The following is a 22,022-nucleotide window of genomic DNA, read 5'->3' on the forward strand; positions in this document are numbered from 1 at the left end:
CTCTCTCTCTCTCTCTCTCTCTCCTCTCTCAAATGAATAAATAAAATCTTTAAAAAAATTTTAAAAATAAAAAAATAAAATCCTACAAATAATTGTAGGTGCACTATATACAAATTTCTGAGAAATATGTTATAATAATTAAGTCAAATATTAAAGAAAAAATATAAAGTCCAAGCATGCTTTTACGGTAATTAAAATAAATAAGACAAAATTAAACTTATTCTGACATTAAAAAACATTTTTATGTTACACTTTTTGAGTTATGTTTTTTAGAGTTTGTAAAAAAGAGGGATTAAAAAATAAAAAAGACAAAAAAGTTATCTTTTTATATCTCTAGATACATTCTTAGTAAGATTTAGTAAATTCAGCAGGTTCCCGCATGAATGTGTTCAGTTTTTTTCATTCTTGTGTTTATGAGAAACATGAGCCTGATGTGCCCTAGTGATTTCTTCAATGTTTGGGCATATATTTGAAAGGCAAACTCTCATTTTCCCATCAATACATTGAAGAATTTCTCTCTTTTTACTCTTGTGTTGAGGGTAGAAGATCCTAATTCACATAAATAGGATGTTGAAAATTGTAGTAAAATGTCCAAAGTTTTTTTAGATATTGCTACATATTCTTCTTTTACAGAAATCCAAAAGACTTTAAGAGAGAATTCCTTATGTTTAATCATCAATCCAAAACCCCCACCATACATATCATCTTAACTATACACCAAACAAAGGATAGAAGAAACTTGCCTCCAGTCTTTCTGGGGAACATGGGGGGTAGTGTAAACAATCCAGCACCACAGCTTAACAGCCTTTGCAACCTAATCAGGCAAGTGAGGTGGGGGGTTGGGCAGACTGTCAGTTTACAGCCAATTCCCCACACCTCTGTCCCCCAAAAATCTAAACTCCAAAAACCCTGTTGGTTTTTTGGTCCCCAACAGGCACATATTTCTCTGGAATACCATAGAGCACATCAGGAAACCTTGTAGAGCGCACTAGTGCACCCTGGAGCACACCTTGAGAACCTCTGGGTTAACAAATCCTCTTTCCCAACCCAGAGAAGGAAAAGGTATTCCTCGGCCCCAGTAATCATCATTTATAAAAAGTAACCTAGTTCCAGCCTTAGGTGTTGGGTGAAAAGGGGGGAGGTTCATATGATTAAAAATAGTAGTTTTCTTGACTCCAATGGCAAGAGAAGTGAAGGCAAAGATAAATGAATGGGACTACATCAGAATAAAAAGTTTTTGCTCAGCAAGAGAAACCGATACCAAAATAAACAGACAGCCAACTAAATGGGAACTGATATTTTCAAACAATAGCTCAGATAAGGGCCTAATATCCAAAATTTACAAAGAACTCATAAAACTCAACAACAAACAAACAAACAATCCAATAAAAAAATGGGAAGAGGACATGAACAGACACTTCTCCCAGGAAGAAATACAAATGGCCAACAGATATATAAAAAGATGCTCAGCTTCATTAGTTATTAGAGAAATGCAAATCAAAACTACAATGAGATACCACCTCACCCCTGTTAGATTAGCTATTATCAACAAGACGGGTAATAGCAAGTGTTGGAGAGGCTGCGGAGAAAAAGGAACCCTCATACACTGTTGGTGGGAATGTAAAGTAGTGCAACCATTGTGGAGGAAAGTATGGTGGTTCCTCAAAAAACTGCAAATAGAACTACCTTATGACCCAGCAATCCCTCTACTGGGTATATACCCCAAAACCTCAGAATCATTGATACGTAAAGACACATGTAGCCCTATGTTCATTGCAGCACTGTTCACAGTGGCCAAGACATGGAAACAACCAAAAAGCCCTTCAATAGATGACTGGATAAAGAAGATGTGGCACATATACACTATGGAATACTACTCAGCCATAAGAAATGATGACATCAGATCATTTACAGCAAAATGGTGGGATCTTGATAACATCATACGGAGTGAAATAAGTAAATCAGAAAAAAACAAGAACTACATGATTCCATACATTGGTGGAATATAAAAACGAGACTAAGAGACATGGACAAGAGAGTGGTGGTTACCAGGGGTGGGGGGAGGGAGGATGCAGGAGGGAGGGAGGGAGAGAGTTAGGGGGAGGGGGAGGGGCACAGAGAAAACTAGACAGAGGGTGACGGAGGACAATCTGACTCTGGGTGAGGGGTATGCAACATAATTTAATGACAAGATAACCTAGACATGTTTTCTTTGAATATATGTACCCTGAAATATTAATGTCATCCCATTAACATTAATAAAAATTTATTAAAAAAAAAATAGTAGTTTTCAAAGTGTAGTCCCCAGATCAGCAGCATTGCTTGGGAACCTGTTTGCAATATAAATTCTCTGGTTTCATCTCAAATCTACTGAATCAGAAACTCTGGGAATGGAGCCAAAAAACTCTGTTTTAATAAGCCCTCTGGGCAGTTTTGATGAACATTAAAGTTTGAAAACCACTGGTCTACAGAATGCCTACAACAGACTCAGCTTCCCATGGTGTATGTGTTTGTGTGTGGTCTCTCCGCTCACGTTCTCTACACTTCTTCTAAGAAGTCCTAGATCAGATGACATCTTTCTCTTCCCACACCTGGCCCCTATTTTGTGGAGCAGAGACCATTATCATTATTCAAGAACAAAGCTTTCTCAGTGAAATTGCCTGGACTTAGTGCTGTTTTGTAAAAGAGCCAAAAAGCCCAAGGCCTGGAAACAAAGCCACAACATGGGAGTGGGGATCATAGAGACAGGGAACCCCACACACATGCCCACAGTACGTGGCTCTAAGGCAAACAGCCAGTAAAGAGATCCCAGAATTTCCCTGGTTGAAGAAGAAATAGGGAGGGTTGAAGGCAGCCCCCTTTTTTTACGCCTGGTCTGTCCCGACCAGACACTCCCCTCCTACCCCGCCAGCAGCTGTCAGGTCTGCACTGATCTCTTGTTTACTGGAGGATTCAGAGGAGGTGGGAGGGCTAAGCTGCTAACGGACTGAAGGAGTCAGACTAAACAAGCTCAAGCAGGTTGAGCTGCTAGGGGCTCAGACCAGGCACCACTGACCAAGAAAAGGTGTCTGGGGACTGAGGGCTGGGCCAGGGGAAAGGACCAAGGACATGGAAAGGAGAGGCTGCGGCCACCACTGGGGACCCAGGAGGTGGTTAATGGGTCCTTTGTGGGGAGTGGAAAGGATGTGTATGACATTGACTGGCTCAAGGACATCTGGGGACAAAAAAGTGGGGATGAAAAAGGTGAAGCCAGGTAGGCTCTAGGAATGAGAGAACAGAGGAAGGGAAGAAGAAAAACTTAGCTAAGGAGACACTGGGCACAGACCTGGGACAGAGGGCAGAACAAGTCAAGGGCTCACCAGGGCTCTGGACTGAAGGAGACAGGGGGATGTAGGCACACGGAAGAGATGGGCAAAGGTACATAGAGAACCAAAAGAGAGAGGAAGGCTTCTGGGAGGAAACCAAGAAGGGAATAATAGTAACAAGAGAGGTGATGGGAGCAAAGAACTAGAAGAGCAAAAGTGGTAGAAGAAAGAAACAAAGGCAAGTAAGATTGAGGTCCAAGAACTAAAAGAATAAAGAGGAACAGACAGAGAGTCATCAGTCACAAAGAAAGAGCAATGGCCAAAGGACAAAAAGATAGAAAGGTCTGGATTGAGGGGTTCTGGAACATGGGGAAAGAGGGCCAAGCAGGCAAAGGGCCTGGAGAAGTGGAGTAGAAAATAAGAAAGAAAGAGAGAAGAGACAGAGTCAGTAATCCAGAAAGTTATCACTATCTCCTCGGTCCTGCATCCATCTTTGGAGCCCTGTAAGATTGGTTCTCATTCCTAGTTTTGGCTTTTGGTATCCAGATCTTCAGTAATGGGTCCAAATCCTCAAAGCTCTTCTTGGTCTACCTCTTACATTCATTTGACGAATAGTTATTAAACACCTACTCTATCCCAGGCACTGTGCTAAGCATTAGGTAGACCAGTAAATCAGACTGATATCAGCCCTGCCTTTGTGGAGCTTATAGACTAGTGAACATAAACCCTGGGTCCTGTGCTTTGGAAGGCTCCACTCTGGTTCTCTTTCAGCTGTGTCTCATGGAGGACCAGGCCTCCTCTGCCCACAACCCCAACCCCCTTCTGGGCCACATTCCAGATACCTAGGAATTCCCTGCCCAAAGGACCCCAAGCCCACTATAGAGTCCAGACAGACCTCTTCCATAGCTTGCCCAAGGGAAGAACACACTACCCATACACACATCCCTAGACCCAATGGGTAGCCAAGGAATGGCTGTTTTCAGAAGACTGTGGACAGAATTGGAATGTGTAGACAGAGAGGTTCACATACATGCACATGAGGACCCTCACAGTACAAGATGGTGTCAGGGGTGGGACAGGTGACTGAAAGGTGGCTCTTCCCACACCACCACATTCTACTGTGGAATCCTGAGGGTTCCAAATAAAATCTAAATTTGAACCAAGACCATCATGTATATATTTGTGAAGGAAGAAGTGTACAACGTATTTAACAGTTTGTTAGCTTGAGTTATTCATTTTAGATGTTTAAACATAAGGCTTATGAGCTTCTATCTGTACTCTTGCCCTGAGACCCAATATATTAGGGGTAGGCCTATCTGAAAACAAACCATTGGAACTGAGGTAAGTGCTATGAAGGAGAAAGGCAGGATGCTATGAGATTTTTATTTCATGAAGACCTAATCTAGCCTGACCAGGCAGTGGCGCAGTGGATAGCATCGGACTGGGATGCAGAAGACCCAGGTTGGAGACCCCGAGGTCGCCAGCTTGAGCACGGGCTCATCTGGTTTGAGCAAAGCTCACCAGCTTGGACCCAAGGTCGCTGGCTCGAGCAAGGGGTTACTCGGTCTGCTGAAGGCCCGCAGTCAAGGCACATATGAGAAAGCAATCAGTGAACAACTAAGGTGTTGCAACGAAAAACTGATGATTGATGCTTCTCATCTCTCTCCATTCCTGTCTGTCTGTCCCTATCTATCCCTCTCTCTGACTCTCTCTGTCTATGTAAAAAAAAAAAAAAAAAAAAAAAAAGGAAAGTCACATAGCCTGGCCAGTTAGTTCAGTCAGTTAAGAGCGTCATCCAGAAATAACAAGATTGCAGGTTTGATCCCCAGTCAGGGCACACACGGGAAGCAACCAATGAATGCATGCCTGGGTGGAACAACAAACCAGTGCTTTCCTTCCCCCCTCCCTTCCTCTCTCCCTTCTTCTCTCTGTCTAAAAACAAAAAGAAAAACAAAAACCACACAAGCCCTGGCTGGACAGCTTGGCTAGTTGGAGTGTCATCCAGGAGCATGGAGATTGCTGGTTTGATTCCCCAGTCAGGATGCATACGGGAGCAGCCCAATGTTCCTGTCTCTCTCTCCCTGCCTTTCTCAAAAATGAAAGAAAGAGCCCTGGCCGGTTGGCTCAGCGGTAGAGCGTCGGCCTAGCATGCGGAGGACCCGGGTTCGATTCCCGGCCAGGGCACACAGGAGAAGTGCCCATTTGCTTCTCCACCCCTCCGCCGCGCTTTCCTCTCTGTCTCTCTCTTCCCCTCCCGCAGCGAAGGCTCCATTGGAGCAAAGATGGCCCGGGCGCTGGGGATGGCTCTGTGGCCTCTGCCTCAGGCGCTAGAGTGGCTCTGGTCGCAACATGGCGACGCCCAGGATGGGCAGAGCATCGCCCCCTGGTGGGCAGAGCATCGCCCCTGATGGGCGTGCCGGGTGGATCCCGGTCGGGCGCATGCGGGAGTCTGTCTGACTGTCTCTCCCTGTTTCCAGCTTCAGAAAAATGAAAAAAAAAATGAAAGAAAGAAAGAAAGAAGAAAGAAAGAAAAAGAAAGAAAGAAAGAAAGAAAGAAAGAAAGAAAGAAAGAAAGAAAAGAAAGAAAGAAAAGAAAGTCACATTAAACCTGAGACTGGTCAGGTGAGTAAGAAGTAAGAAGTGACCATGTCTGGAAGTTTGGAGAAGGCAGGGGTTGCAAGCTGCAGGAACAATATTGCAAAAGATCTGGGTAGGAAAGATGTGGACATGTCCACAGAACTGAGAAAAGACCAATAAAGCCAGAGAGTAGAAATCAGGAAAGGTGGGAAGAATGGTGGTAGGTGAGGGTAGAGAAGTCCACTAGTGCCAGATCATGCAGAGCATTGTGGGCCAAAATGAGAGAGAGAGAGAGAGAGAGACAGACAGACAGACAGGGATAGAGAGGAAGGGAGAGAGATGAGAAACATCAACTCGTAGTGTGGCTTGTTCATTGATTGCTTTCTCTTATGTGCCCTGACCAGGGGCTCCAGCCAAGCCTGTGATCCCTTGCTCAAGCCAGCTACCATGGGGTCATATCTATGATCCCACGCTCAAGCCAGATAAGCCTGCACTCAAGCTGGTGAGCCTCAGGATTTCAAACCTGGGTCCTCTCGGTCCCAGGTCAACACTCTATCCACTGCGCCACCATCCGGTCAGGAGGATATGGACTTCTTTCTAAGAGCCATGAGAAACTGGGAGCATTTGAGATCTCAGCATATGTCATCAGTTTGTTTCAAATAAACTCTTATAAAAATTATCTAGCATGACCTGTGGTGGCGCAGTGGATAAAGCATTGACCTAGAAAGCTGAAATCTCCAGTTCGAAACCCTGAGCTTGCCTGGTCAATGCACATATGTGAGTTGATACTTTCTGCTCCTTCCCCCCTTCTCTCTTTCTCTCTCTCTCCTCACTAAAATAAATAAATAAAATCTTTTACATAAATTAATAAATTAAAATTATCTAAAGTAAGAGCAGTGAGAAGCTACTGAAGGGTTTTTGGTAGAGACAAGACATGTTCAGATTGTTTAAAAGATCACTTTGGGCTTGACCTGTGGTGGCGCAGTGGATAAAGCGTCGACCTGGAAATGCTGAGGTCGCTGGTTCGAAACCCTGGGCTTGCCTGGTCAAGGCACATGTGGGAGTTGATGCTTCCAGCTCCTCCCCCCCTTCTTTCTCTCTGTCTCTCCTCTCTCTCTCTCTCTCTCTCTCTCTCTGTCTCTCCCTCTCCTCTCTAAAATGAATAAATAAAAAATAAATTTAAAAAATTTTTTAAAAAAGATCACTTTGGGTATAGCGTGGAGGAGGGGAAAAATGGAATCAGAGTCAGACAAGGAGGCTAACGCAGTATCTAAATTGAGTTTGGAGATATCTTAAACTGAAAAGAAACTCTGAGATGTAAACTTGTATTCAGGTGGCTTATTGAGGAAGACTTTCAAAGGGAGTAAGAGGAGTAGGTCTGGGCAGAGGGAAAAGTTGAAATGTGCTGCAGTTGCAACAGAACAGGCTTCAGCTGATTCCACAGGAGCTCTGCATCTGGGATGGACCTTCACAGTCAAACTGTGCAAAGGGCCATGCCTTTGAACACCTACATCAACCAGTCTTAGAATACACGTTATCCCAGGAAAAAGGCATTGCATTAGACAAGACAGTTCCCTTCAGCCACAGGTAGTTCTCAGAGAAACATTCATCCATGAGTCATCAGGCGCCAACACTCATTGGCTGGGACAATGAGCACCCTGATCCTGAAGGGGGGATCTGGGCAGCACAATACAGCATCCACTAGAGGGAATCTGTGAGCCATCCAACATCCCCCCCACCCCCACCCAGGACCTTGGAAAGGAGAAATTCAGACCAGAGAGCAGGGTTGGTCACATACTGCCCCCTAGTGATGCGCTCTGGACATTGGGCCAGCTGGTGGGCAAGGCTTTCAGGAGGGCCAAGGAACTGAAAAAAGTGTAGCAGATAAAGAGGAATGAGTAATGCACCAAAGTCCTAGGAGCCCCCAGCTCCATCTGCCTAATGTTAAGGAAGAAAAATCAGTAAGGGTGAGATTCAGAAATATGGGACTTGTTCATTCTTTCATTCAATCAATATTTATTAAGTGCCAAATATAGACCTGAGTCTGCTGGGAGCTAGGATGAAAACAAGACTAAGGTCCTGGCTGTTTGGCTCAGTGGTAGATCATCGGCCTGGGGTATGGACATCCTGGGTTTGATTCACAGTCAGGGCACACAGGAGAAGTGTCCATCTGCTTCTCCACACACACCCCCACTTCTCTCTCTCTCTTTCTCCCCCCGCCACCTGCAGCCATGGCTAGATTGAAGCAAGGATGGCTCCATGGCCTCCACCTCAGGCACTAAAAAGAGCTCAGTTGCTGAGCAATGGAGCAATGCCCCAGATGGCAGAGCATCACCTCCTAGTGAGCTTGCTGGGTGGATCCCGGCTGGGGCACATGTGGGACTCTGTCTCTCTGCCTCCCCTCCTCTCACTGAATTAAAAAAACAAAAAAACAAGACTAAAATTTGGGCCCTTCTCTCAAAGAGTTAATACTCCGGTGAGCATTATAGAGATATAAAAACAACTAAATAAAGTGTGATAAGTATAAAACTATAGGTATGTACAAAGTATAGAACAACAGAGATGAGACAGGTGTTCCTCCTAAGGGGCAAACTTACTTCATGTAGGAAGTGATATTTCATTTAAGTCATAAGGGCAGGAAGGATTCACAAAAGTGCTCTGAAAACTGCAGAGTTCCACATATAGGCAGAAAGTGGCAAGTAAGGAGATGGGATGATAGTTGGATAAATAGGAAACAGATTATAAAGGACATCACTTGCCCTGTGATAAGAAGGAAGCCTTAAAGGGATTTTAAGTCTAAGTGATGTGTTCTTACTTTTTAAAATTATAAATCAAGGGGACAATATAAAACTTCAGTGGGGGAAAAAAGTTGGTAATTAGAGTCAGACTTGGATTTAGACTCCAATTCTCAAGCTGACCAGTTGTGTGACTTTAAGCAAATGATGTAACCTCTCCAAGCCTTTGTGGACACATCTGCAATAGGGTTGCTGTGAAACAGATTATGCATGTAAAGCTGCTGGCACCTAGTGTCCACACAATAAACATTATCCTCTCTTAAATCTCCAATGTGTCCTGAAGTGAGGAGTTTGGAGGGTAGCTCGGTGGGAGAAAGGAAAAGTAACATTTGGAAAGGCAGAAGGCCAAGAGGTGACTTGAAAGCTATCACCTGAAACCAGGTGAGAGATAAGCCCTAAATTGAGGCAGTGGCTATAGGGATAGAGACAGATTTGAGAGATAATTGTGAAGTACAAATCCAAAGGTCCTGGTATCTGGTAAACTATGAAGGATAAAAAGGAATTGTCTAATTCAGGTTCCTCGGAGGTAACTAGCTGGATAGTGAAGCCATCTGCTGAGATAAGGAACCACGAGAGAAGAGGTGGGATTATGGAAAAGAAGATGAACTTCAGTAGGTTGCACCAGTGTGCACACCTTTAGCCCCAAAGGGGCAAACAAGTAGGTGTGGACAAAGTTGGGATAATGGGATTGGAGGGAAGAGTCCCAAATACATACACAGGAGGTTGAGTGCAGGATGGAGCCTGGATGGGAGAGAAAAGGGCCAGCAGAAAGCTCAAGGTTGGAGGCCAGCTCTCCTTGTCTCACTGTGTTCCAACACAGAACTCTGAGAAATCCGAGAATCAAGATTATTTCTGGCCCTGGCTGGTTGGCTCAGTGGTAGAGCACCTGCCCAGCATGTGGATGTGCCAGGTTCGATTTCCAGTCAGGGCACAGGAGAGGTGACCATCTGCTTCTCCATCCTTCCCCTTCCTTCTCTCTCCTACCTCTTTCTTCCCCTATCGCAGCCATGGCTCAATTGGTTCTAGTGCATTGGCCCCAGATGCGGAGGATGGCTCACTGGAACCTCTGCCTCAAACACTAAAAATAGCTCGGTTGCGAGCATGGCTCCAGATGAACATTGCTGGATGGATGCCAGTCAGGGTGCATGCAGGAGTCTGTCTCTCTATCTCCCCTCTTCTCGCTTGGAAAAAGAAGAAAAAAAATTATTTCTGTTGCCAATGGCAGAAACCCACTTAAAACTAGCTTGAGTAAAAGAAGAAATTTATTGATGCCTATAACTGATAATCACAAATCTGTTTCTCTCCATCCCTCTGCTCTGCTTCCTCTAGGATGGCTTCCATCTCAGGCAGGTTCCTGCTTTGCAATGACAAACTGACACACAGGCTTATAGTCTACCAGCTCAGCAACTCCAGCAGAAGAGGAACTTACTTTGAAAGTTTACAGAAAAAGCCCCAGAGAGGGACCTCATGTCCATCCCTGAACATTTCCAATTCCTGAAGTCAGAACAAAGAACATACAAATTGGCCAAGCTGAGAACCTACTCCCAGGAGACCCACATGACTACAGAGACTGAGAAGGAACATCGATGTGCTATATTACCGGAAAGGGGGAGTGGATGCTTCCCAGACATGTTGAGTTTGAGAAGCTGTGGCATTTGGTGTAATACCCAGTGCTCTCAAGTTGAAGAGAAAGGTCTGGATGGAAACGTTAACTTGAGAAATTACCTAAGGATTTTATGATGGTAGTTAGGTGGGGCAGATGCTTTCTCCAGGGAAATGTGGAAAAAATGACCAGGGCAGAGACCCAAAGAAGACTGCAGCGGAGAGACACCACTGTTTCATGGTAAGGCAGAAGAGAGCCCTCAACACGGGAGAAGAAACGGATTTGGCAGCCGGAGACTGAGGGACCTTAGCACTGGGGCCCTGTAAATCAGAAGAGCCTGGGGCTCAGGCTGCCCAGTCCCTAGGAAGACGGAGAAATGTTATGCCCAAACTCCGCTACTGGACCTCAAGGCCCCCAGGACTCCCGCCCCTGGCCTCGCCCAGTGTTCCTAGTTTGTTTGCCACCCAATGTCTCCAGTCACTATCTACCCGGAGCAAGAGTCCTCAAAGTTACATCATGTGCAGTGGGCGGGGCGGGGAGGGGGCGGGACCTCGAGAAGAGGACCCAATTCCCCAGAGGGAGAGATGAGTTGGGGGTGGTGAGGAGGAATGGACACGGGGCGGGGCGGCAGCTGGGCTGGCCTGGACTTAGAGCCCCAGGACCCAGAAAGCTGGCCTGCTGGCGGGGCGGAGAGAGGGTCGCACTGGCCCTGCTAGGTCCCGCCCACACGCCCGCCCGCCCGCGCGCGTGCCCGCCTCTTTTTAAGCGCCTCCCGTATGGTCTTAGCTCCCTCTGGCTTCGCCGCGCTCCTTCCTTCCCCGCCTTCCACTTCTCCTCGGCTCCGGTACATTCTCTTGGCCACCCCGCAGCCCCCAACCAGGTGCCATGGCAGCTGTGTACCGCCCCGGCCTGCGGTGAGTGACCCCCCGCCCCCCAGCCCAGGGCCGACCCGCAGCTTCCGCGGAGCCCGCCCCCTCGGGGCTGCCAGTTGCGCTCTCCGGCTCGTCTGCTTCGGGTAGGATCGTTTCCCATTCGAGGAAGCGACGGATAGGATGCGAGTGTTCCTCGATCCCGAGCCTCTCCGGCCGTGCGTTTCGCTGGAGATCAGGGGCGGCCTCGGCCGCTGCGGGTCTCTCAGTTACCGTCCCCTCCTCCCCCTCCGTGCTCTTCTGGTCTCTGACCGCGCGATCTCTATCTGCCACTTTCAGAACTTCCTTTCACCTCCTTGCTCGCCCCAGCTGAGCCCAGCCTTGGAGTCTTTCCCCTTTCCTTTACAGATATAACAGTTGTCCCTCAGGTTGCAATGAGGAGCAGTAGGGCCCTGGGGTCCAGGGTGCATGAGTCCTGGGAACTGAGCTCAGAGTTCCCTAAAGAAGGTAGGATGTAAACATCCCATTCCCTGGCCTCCCACGGACTGGAACCTGGCGGGAAGGCTGGCTCAGAGGGACCTGGGGCCAGGGGAAGAAGGAAAGCAGGGTGGAGGAGGGAGACAGTTGTCTTCAATTCTTACGTGGCAGGTTATTATCCCCTGTCCAGGAGGAAGCCCCTACTTGTCTGCCTTCTCTCCCATTTCACAGCTTCCTGCCTTACCTCTATAGCTAGCCTGCCTTAGCCCCCAGGTTTTGTCCCGCAATCTGACTTGACCTCATATCTCTCCCACAGCTGGTTCCAATTTGGCAGCCAGTGTGGGTGGTCTCTGGAGCAGAGAAAAAGGAGAAGGTCCCACCTAAGGAACTGGAGTGGTGGCGCTCACCCAGAGACTTTCTAAGCCTGGCTCCCCATGTATAGAGGCTCTCCCCAAGACTGCATACCTTTAAAATGAGTGCTCAGGGGAAACTTCTCTCTGAGGCAAGAACAGACCCAGGTCCCAGGTGCCCTTCTCCTCTGCCCCTGGGACCACACTGAGTTTTCATCTCACTCTGCTCAGTGGAAGCAACCCCAGTTCCCACTCCAGCCAGGATCCAGTTCCCACCTCCATGGTCTGAGCTTTCTCACTTCCCCAGGCTTACGCCCTCTGAATTTGAGCTTCCTGCAGTCTGCTGTTGCACCCTACCACCAACACTCAGAGCTCTCTAGGTATGTGTCATCTTGAACAGAGAGCCAGAGGAAGGACAGGATCACGTGGTCCTAGGTGTGTGGGGAACATTTTCTATGCCTCCTTGGCATAGGAAGAGGGTAATTTTTCTTTTCCTGGCCTTTGGTCTCTCTGGCTGTACTCTCAGTCCAAGCCAATCAGAGCAGACCCTGCTTCTCCTTCTCCCAGGGTGTGAAGGGACAGACAACAGGGACCCTGCCTTCCTGGGAATCCAGGCATGAACCCAGCCAATGACATTTCCCAATAGTCAGCCTTTCACACAGTTCAAAAGTACCTACTCAATAGCAACATTTGTTTTGCAATCCTTTTGGACCAGGTGGGCAGCAGCAGATCTGATGCCTGAAACTGCAACATTGATCATCTACTCTGTGCAAGAGTCCTAATCTGGAAATCTGGGACTGTACCGTCTCAAAGAACAGGTTCTTTACATGAGGTTTTCACAGCATTACAGCATACATACCAGAAGAAAAAAAATAAATACAAATAGCTGTTTTTTTAACTTAAAAAACTAGACTTGAGAATGCAGAGAACAGAGATAAGAACTTCCAATGCCAGACACATGAAGCTCTCCACCTAGGCAGTTTATCAACACTTGGGCCAGAGGGCACTAAACATTGACCAGACCTAGTTAAACATGGGCATGGATTAAGCCTGCAATAGTATCAGCATGCCTACACATACACTTCTACACAGCCTTTATGGTCATTTGGTGCTATCTGCCCCTTGCTGACCAGAAGACACCCTCACTAAGCCACATAAAGGCCATAAAATATATGTGGCTTGGACACATCCTACACACCTACTCCAGCCTGCTCTTCCTGGGACCTGCAGCCAGACCTGCTTTCGCACACTCCCTAGCAGCCCAAACTTCCTATCCTCTTGAGTTGCACATCCTCCATGAGAACACCTGGCTCATTACCTCTCTTTTTTCTCTCACAGACTTAGCTGGCATGGGCTGAGGCCCTGTGGCTGGTCATCACAGCGCAGCATCCAGACCCTGCGAGTACTCAGTGGAGATCTGGGCAAGCTGCCTGCTAGGGTTCGAGACTTTGTGGAGCGCAGTGCACGCCTGTGCCAACCAGAGGGTATCCACATTTGTGATGGGACCGAGGCTGAGAACACTGCCATACTGACTCTGCTGGAGCAGCAGGGACTCATCCGAAAGCTCCACAAGTACAACAACTGGTAAGCCCTGAGCCTAGCAACCCACAAGGTGGGGGCAGCTGTTTGGACTGAGGTCACTTTGTCTTTACCAAGACAAAATCAGATTAATTAGACTATCTCAATGGAATGAGCAAGAATGGGTGCTTTAGCCTGGCCTGTGATGGCACAGTGGATAGAGTGCCGACCTGGAATGCTGGGGTTGCCAGTTCAAAACCCTGGGCTTGCCTGGTCAAGGCACATAGGACAAGCAGTCAATGAACAGCTATAGTGAAGCAACTACTTCTAGTCCCCCGTAAAATCAATAAATAAAATCTTTTTTTTTTTTTTTTTTTTTTTTTTACAGAGACAGTGAGAGTCAGAGAGAGGGATAGACAGACAGACAGGAATGGAGAGAGATGAGAAGCATCAATCATTAGTTTTTTCGTTGCGACACCTTAGTTGTTCATTGATTGCTTTCTCATATATGCCTTGACTGTGGGGCTACAGCAGACCGAGTAACCCCTTGCTCAAGCCAGCGACCTTGGGTCCAAGCTGATGAGCTTTGCTCAAGCCAGATGAGCCCGCGCTCAAGCTGGCGACCTCGGGGTCTCGAACCTGGGTCCTCCGCATCCCAGTCCAACGCTCTGTCCACTGCACCACCGCTCGGTCAGGCAATAAATAAAATCTTAAAAAAATAAAAAAAGATATACAATAGCCTTGGCCAAATAGTTCGGTTGGTTAAAGCACCATCCGAATAGGCAAAGGTTGTGGGTTTGATCTCTGGCCAGGCACATACAGGAAAAAAAAGGGGGGGAGTTTTAGAGGAAACAGGAATTACTGGGAATGCTCTGTATTTTTATGTTAAGTGAAGAAGCAGATACAAATAAAAACCCTTTTCTTTTCTTTTTTTTCACAAGTTCAGGGAGTTTTTACCAGAAGAGGCCTTTAGAGGTCTGGGGGCGAAGGGAACTACATAGTTAAATATGGGCCTGGACTAATCCTGCAGTCACATCAGCATGCCTATGTGTGTTCCCTTACATGGGACAAAGCTTGGAAGAAGAAGCTGAGGTGTGAATGGATGAGAAAAAGGAGAAGACCTACAGTCAAAGTTGGACTTGAAAGAGTGGGTCTGGGGATGAGGGAGACCTGCTGGCCACCTCTTCCTGATACTCCCCTTTCCCCCAGCTGGCTGGCCCGCACAGACCCCAAGGATGTGGCACGAGTAGAGAGCAAGACCGTGATTGTAACTCCTTCTCAACGAGACACAGTGCCTCTCCCAGCTGGTGGGGCCCGTGGGCAGCTGGGCAACTGGATGTCTCCAGCTGAGTTCCAGCAAGCTGTGGATGAAAGGTTTCCAGGCTGCATGCAGGGTAACCAGGGCAGGGACACAGGCAGGGGCACTGAGGGTTTTAACAAGTTAGAACCCTTCATCCAGCTGACATTTCCCTCCACAGGCAGAACCATGTATGTGCTTCCATTCAGCATGGGTCCTGTGGGCTCCCCACTGTCCCGCATTGGAGTGCAACTCACTGACTCAGCATACGTGGTAGCAAGCATGCGTATTATGACCCGGCTGGGGACACCTGTGCTTCAGGCCCTGGGAGATGGTGACTTTGTCAAGTGTCTGCACTCTGTGGGCCAGCCCCTGACTGGGCAAGGTGAGCTCCTGCTGTGTCCATGGGAAAACACAGAGGCCTACTTACACTCAGAGGGAACCCCAAATCCTACCCATCCTACTTAGTGAGACACCTAATTCTCCAGATCTAGACCAGCAGTCTGGGCTGGGGGTGAGGCTGTGTTTGCAGAGCACTTTGCTCAAGATAGAGAAAATCCATTATCCATGTCTAAGAACGGGGCATGAGAGCTGATGGATATACTATGTATGAGGTGGGGGGCTTCAGCTGCCCATTAGCACCACCACTGCTCTCGTTTCTCCTGCCTATCCCTGATCCCAACACCCCAGTTCCTGATGCCCCTGCCAGAAGCCCCATGACCCCATTGTCCCCAGGGGAGCCGGTGAGCCAGTGGCCATGCAACCCAGAGAAAACCCTGATTGGCCATGTGCCTGACCAGCGAGAAATCGTCTCCTTCGGCAGCGGCTATGGTGGCAACTCCCTGCTGGGCAAGAAGTGCTTTGCCCTTCGCATCGCCTCTCGGCTGGCCAGGGATGAGGGCTGGCTAGCGGAGCACATGCTGGTGAGGGCCTGGTGAGGATTGGGCAGCTGTGGGGGGCAATGCAGTGGCGGGACCTGGCCTCAGTCTCGCCTCCCCACTGCCAGGTGCTAGGCTAGTGGGCAGGAACTCTACCCAAAGCCTGAAACTGTGACCCCAGGCTGCAGAATGTTGGGGGGCATCCTTGCTGCCACCCAGGCCCAGTGGCAAGGCAGTACACCTATTAAGTGAATAAACATCGGTTCTCCCTGTTAACCTGTTACTGCCCTCCCCATGCAGACCATGCCCTGACCTTTGGTGACCTTCTCCTTGTTCCCTCTCTCCCCAATGTACAGATCCTGGGTATCACCAGCCCTGCAGGGAAGAAGCGCTATGTGGCAGCTGCCTTCCCCAGTGCCTGTGGCAAGACGAACTTGGCCATGATGCGGCCCGCTTTGCCAGGCTGGAAAGTAGAGTGTGTGGGGGATGACATCGCCTGGATGAGGTTTGACAGTGATGGTGAGTGGCCATTGCATCACACTCTTGTTTCTGGCTCTTACTAGAGCATAGGGGTCTCCCCTCCACTGCTCATCATGAGATTTTTCAATAAGAAACTTTTCCTAAACAGTCATTCTTGCCCCCAAATTCTGGCAGAGACACAAAGCCTTTCCCCGTCAGATCTAAGGTCCAGCTCAGGCCAGAGAAGGGCTGAGCAGAACCTTTCCTGGCCTACCCCTCAACTTTTCCTGTTTGGTTCTTCCATTTTTTCACTTCTCTTAACAGGTCGACTCCGGGCCATCAACCCTGAGAATGGCTTCTTTGGGGTCGCCCCTGGCACTTCTGCCACCACCAATCCCAATGCCATGGCCACAATCCAGAGTAACACTCTTTTCACCAACGTGGCTGAGACCAGCGATGGTGGTGTATACTGGGAAGGCATTGACCAGTCTCTTCCACCTGGAGTCACTGTCACCTCCTGGCTGGGCAAGGCATGGAAACCTGGTATGTAGGGTGGGCGTGTCATGAGACAGCCCCCAGGGCTCAGCACCTTGATGATGTAAAAGCCTTCACAACCTGTTGCCATCTTCCAGGACCTCCAAGAGGCACAGGAAGTTATGAATGTTTACAGTTTCCAACCCCAGCAAGGTCTCAGTTCATATCTCAATTCCACCAAATACAGTACTAGCTTTGTGACTTTGCTAAATTGCTTAACCTCCTGAACTTCAGTTTCCTGATGAGTTGAAGGGAGGTAGTACCTATCTTATAAGGCAGTTGAAGGATTAAATGCATATAAAGGGTTTAGCACAGTACCAAACACATTGTAAATCCGAAATAAATAGAAGCTGGGAGGCCCTGTCCAGTTAACTCAGCAGTAGAGCATCGGCCTGGTGTGTGGAAGTCCCGGGTTCAATTCCCAGCCAGGACACAGGAGAAGCGACCATCTGCTTCCCCACCCCTCCCTCATTCTTTCTCTCCATGCTCTCCTATAGCCAGGGATTGAATGGTTAGAGTGAGTTAGCCCTGGGCACCGAGGATGGTGGATGGCTCCATGGCCTCACCTCAGGCACTAAAAGCTTGGTTGCCAAGCAACAGAGCAATGGCCCCAGATGAGCAGAGCATCCTGAGTGGGGAGTTTGCTGGGTGAATACTGGTCAGGGCACATGCAGGAGTCTGTCAGTCTGCCTCCCTGTGTCTCACTTAAATTAAAAAAAAAAATAGAAGCTGGGCATTAAAAAGGAAAAAGGACTGTTTTGAAAATTATTATAGAAGGAATAGGAGTCAAAGCATACTTCATCAAGTTTGGCCTTTTAAGAAATGAGGAGCCTGACCAGGTGGTGACGCAATGGATAGAACATCAGCCTGGAATGCTGAGCACCCAGGTTCGAAACCCCAAGGTCACCAGCTTGAGCGTGGGGTCACAGGTATGACCCCATGGTCTCTGGCTTGAACCCAAAGGTCTCTGGCTTGAAGTCCAAGGTTGCTGGCTTGAGTCCAAGGTCATTGGCTTGAGCAAGGGATCACTGGCTCGGCTGGAACCCTCCAGTCAAGGCATATGAGAAAGCAATCAATGAACAACTAAGGTGCCATAACTATGAGTTGATGCTTCTCACCTCTCTCCCTTCCTGTCTGTCTGTCCCTGTCTCTCTCTCTCTATCAAAAAAAAAAAAAAATGAGGAAGCCTGCCTCTCCTGCCACCACTTGGTTCCCACCATCCCCCTGTATCATAATCACTGTCTGAAGGTCAGTATTGTTACCTTTACCCTTCCTCTGACCCTCCAACACAGACACTCTATAATCTTTCTTCCAAACTGAATCAGATCAGTTCTTTAGCCTCTCCTAGAAGTTAGTTTCTCAACCCGGTCAGTACCCCTCATACCTTGCAGTCCTGCCCCCTCCTGCATACCTGCACTCTGACCTTCAACTTGCAGTGACCTTCAGCAGAGAGCCCAGAGACCTAGTGATAGGAGCAAAGAAGAGCATGGTGGGGGAGGGTGGCCCTGTGATCACTGAAGCCTATATTCAAGTTTTCCAGGCTGACTTAGCAGTCACCTTCCTCATCTAATCACCTTTTTCTCTAACATCATCATTAAGCCCTCCTCAGCCTTCCTACCCAACTAAGAAAGCCAAGAAAATGTCATATTTCCCTACAGACTAATTCACCAACCCTTTCATCATCTCTGGATTCAGGGGTATAACTAGGGTACATTATGCACAACTTCAGTTCCCAGAATAACACCCTGTGCTAGGGTCCTGAATTGGGGGCTGATGAATGTGCAAGAGAAAAGCGTAAAGCAGTGGTCCCCAACACCCGGGCCGCGGACCGGTACCGGTCCGTGGGCCATTTGGTGCCGGTCCACAGAGAAAGAATAAATACCTTACATTATTTCCGTTTTATTTATATTTAAGTCTGAACGATGTTTTATTTTTAAAAAATGATCAGATTCCCTCTGTTACATCCAAGTCTCACTCTTGACGCTTGTCTTGGTCACGTGATACATTTATCCATCCTACCCTAAAGGCTAGTCCGTGAAAATATTTTCTGACATTAAACCAGTCTGTGGCCCAAAAAAGTTTGGGGACCACTGGCGTAAAGGATAGCTCTTATCTGAGAGTGGAGGCAGGAGCTGGTGAGAAGAGGGCAGAACTAACTGGCTCTTTGACTCCCCTGCCCTACAGGTCTGACCAGCAACTTACAGCAGGGAAAGCACCATGTCCATCTTTAACCTCATGATGGTGCCTTACACATCTGCCTCTGATTTGGCCACAACCAGCTACAGAACACTGAAGGGCCCAAATGATCTGGGCTCCTTAGGTGATACCTACTCAGGTTATGTCCTCATCTGAGTTCTTCAAGCTTTATCACATCAGACACTGGGCTAACCAGCTTTAAAATCAGTTCCTATTTGTATTTTGAAGGCTCAGGAGATTCTTACATTTGCTGATGAAAAGTCAATTGTCACCTGACCAGGCGGTGGTGCAGTGGATAGAGTGTCGGACTGGGATGCGGAGGACCCAGGTTCGAGATCCCAAGGTCGCCAGCTTGAGGGTGGGCTCATCTGGTTTGAGCAAAGCTCACCAGCTTTGACCCAAGGTCGCTGGCTTGAGCAAGGGGTTACTCGTTCTGCTGTAGCCCCATGGTCAAGGCACATATGAGAAAGCAATCAATGAACAACTAAGGTGTGAACAACTAAGGTGTTGCAACGAAAAACTAATGATTGATGCTTCTCATCTCTCTCCATTCCTGTCTGTCCCTATCAATCCCTCTCTCTCTTTCTCTCTATCTCTGTGTAAAAAAAAAAAAAGTCAATTGTCTGAAATACCAGACTCAGTTTTTGCTTTAGGTTTGAGTGTTTATTTAAATAATACCCTATAAATAAAGAAATCTTGAGGGAAAACTATGCCAACATCTAACCCCATTCCTTTGAGTACTGGTCAGTGCCACATGGCTATAGTGCCCTGCTGAACCCCAATTCCTCTCCCACTCTTTTCTCACATAGCTCAACTGTCAGTACCATTATGGATAAATAAACTAATCTTTTAGGGGAGATGTCCTAGCTCCCTACTCCCTGCCACATGTGGTTGCAGGGAACTGATGAAGCAAAATGAAATTGTGCAAGAGTACATGTACGTGTGTGCTGGGAGTGGATGTGCCCTCGGAAGTGATTGGATTTGTATTTCATCTGCCAGGTGACAAGGAGCCCTGTGCACATCCCAACTCTCGCTTTTGTGCCCCGGCTCGCCAGTGCCCCATCATGGACCCAGCGTGGGAGGCCCCTGAGGGTGTCCCCATTGATGCCATCATCTTTGGAGGCCGCAGACCCAAAGGTAAATATTGTGGGCTCCATGCCTTCTCGGTAAGGGATTTAGGTCTCTATCAGGGCCTACCTCCCTCATGTAGTTGAAGATCAGTGAGCTTCAGCCTGGACTGCAACTGTAGCTGTCTGTCTCCAGAGTTCTCCCCTAAAGAATGCAAAATTAGCATGAGGCATGAGGTTTGAAAATGGGACAACCGAGGGTCCTGGGAGAGAGATTAGGAATCAGAATCACCAGAAAGGAAGAAGTGAGTCCAGTAAAAAGGGCTGCCTGTGACCCCATTCACTGGTGTTCTAGGAGTGCCACTGGTGTATGAAGCCTTCAACTGGCGCCACGGAGTGTTTGTGGGCAGTGCCATGCGCTCTGAGTCCACTGCTGCAGCTGAACACAAAGGTGCGCACCTTCCACTCTCCCTCTCCCGTGTGCCTGCCTTGCCTCTTCTCTCCCTGCCTGAGCCAGCCCTTCCCCCCTTCCTTCTCACCCTGCCCTGAGGATATTCCAGAACCATGAACATTTTACAACCTTCCCTTTCTAGCAAGGAGGATTTCTTACCTATCCCCTCCCCTCCCCAGGGAAGATCATCATGCATGACCCTTTTGCCATGCGGCCCTTTTTCGGCTACAACTTTGGGCGCTACCTAGAACACTGGCTGAGCATGGAGGAGCACAAGGGGGCCCGGCTGCCTCGCATCTTCCATGTCAACTGGTTCCGGCGTGATGAGGCAGGCCGCTTCCTGTGGCCAGGCTTTGGAGAGAATTCTCGAGTGCTAGATTGGATCTGCCGGCGGCTAGAGGGAGAGGACAGTGCCCGAGAGACACCCATTGGCCTGGTGCCAAAGGAAGGCGCCTTGGATCTCAGCGGCCTGGGAGCCATAGACACCACCCAGCTTTTCTCGCTCCCTAAGGACTTCTGGGAACAGGAAGTTCATGATATTAGGAGCTACCTGACAGAGCAGGTCAACCAGGATCTGCCCAAGGAGGTGCTGACTGAGCTGGAGGCCCTGGAGGGACGTGTGCGCAGAATGTGACCTGAGGTTCCAGTCCAGCCAGAGCATGGCATCCCCCTACCCACTCACCCACCACCGTCATCTAGGAATAGGGGAACCACCAGGCTTACAGAAAATACAAACAATTTGATATAACTGACATCATCTGGGGGCCTTGAGACCAGACCACAGGCCTTCCCCCAAATGTTATCCAATAATAAGATGCTCATTTATTTTACGTAATATTTGTGTTTTCATTGCACACTTACCTTCGCAGGCTTCCCTCCAACACCGATTTCAGCCTTCTTCCAGCCTTTCCAAGCAGCTGGCACCCCACAGGCAGCTCTACCTTCAGGTCATCTAAGTAGAAGTTGCTGGGAGAAGGCAGTATCTACTTTGTGTCCTGAGGTCTTAAAAGGGTGGGGGTCTCTGTTAGATGATCTCCCACTCAGACTAGCAGAAGCCTCTTAACCCATTCTCTAGTGAAGTGGTTCCATTGTTGATTCAAAAAACTGTTCTTCCTCCTGTCCAATCTGAAATAGGGACCCGCAAAGTATTCATGAAAACTTATTCAGTATTAGGACAGCTAACACTTCTATAGCGCTTTCTGTGTGCCAGGCACCTCTGGTGTACTAGGCACTTTTCTAAGCATATTACAAAACAGCCCTTTGAGGCAGGTCACAGAGTCAACAGTAGAACCAAGGGTAAAGGATAACTGCAGAAACGTGTCTCTCGTAGCAGCATAGACTGTAGAACTACAGTGTAAAGATCTTAGATCCATTTATTTCATGCTTCTCAAACTTAAAAAGTGCGTATGAATCACCAGGGAGTCTTACTAAAATGCAATTCTCATTCAGAAAGTCTGGGGTGACCTGGAGATTCTGTTTTTCTTACAAGCTTCTGGGTGACGCTGATGCTGCTGGTCCAGGGACCATAATTTGAGTAGCAATTTTAGAGGGAAACAACAAAAAGAGAATGATAACCCTACATATTTCAGGGGGATCAGCTGAGGATGACTTCACCTGTGATGTGAGTCAGGCTGAGTGAATATATA

The 22,022-nt window shown here is 48.1% G+C and overlaps 1 protein-coding gene across 2 annotated transcripts; it reads left to right on the plus strand.

Moving 5' to 3' along the window:
* The first annotated feature begins 10,882 nt into the window (after positions 1-10,882).
* On the plus strand, positions 10,883-21,211 carry PCK2 (phosphoenolpyruvate carboxykinase 2, mitochondrial). Of its 2 annotated transcripts, XM_066277512.1 has the most exons (10): positions 11,151-11,194; positions 13,315-13,560; positions 14,704-14,888; positions 14,973-15,176; positions 15,527-15,714; positions 16,026-16,188; positions 16,453-16,671; positions 19,858-19,995; positions 20,281-20,376; positions 20,556-21,211. In XM_066277512.1, exons 1-10 carry the CDS (start codon positions 11,166-11,168, stop codon positions 21,008-21,010), a joined length of 1,923 nt encoding a protein of 640 aa, XP_066133609.1. In that variant the 5' UTR covers positions 11,151-11,165; the 3' UTR covers positions 21,011-21,211. The 2 variants fall into 2 exon arrangements, with proteins under 2 accessions (XP_066133610.1, XP_066133609.1); XM_066277513.1 differs by having other exon boundaries at positions 10,883-11,194; positions 14,704-15,176.
* Positions 21,212-22,022: the final 811 nt, after the last annotated feature.

The sequence above is a fragment of the Saccopteryx bilineata genome, chromosome 4 (assembly GCF_036850765.1).
Source record: "Saccopteryx bilineata isolate mSacBil1 chromosome 4, mSacBil1_pri_phased_curated, whole genome shotgun sequence".
NCBI classification, from domain to species: Eukaryota; Metazoa; Chordata; class Mammalia; order Chiroptera; family Emballonuridae; genus Saccopteryx; species Saccopteryx bilineata.

Bases quoted from the DNA above. Each gene is read 5' to 3' on its own strand.
- PCK2 (XM_066277513.1), top strand. From the start codon at position 11,166: ATGGCAGCTGTGTACCGCCCCGGCCTGCG. The intron at 15,177-15,526 runs GTGAGCTCCTGC...CATTGTCCCCAG, and splicing joins CCAGCCCCTGACTGGGCAAG to GGGAGCCGGTGAGCCAGTGG. The intron at 19,996-20,280 runs GTAAATATTGTG...CTGGTGTTCTAG, and splicing joins TGGAGGCCGCAGACCCAAAG to GAGTGCCACTGGTGTATGAA.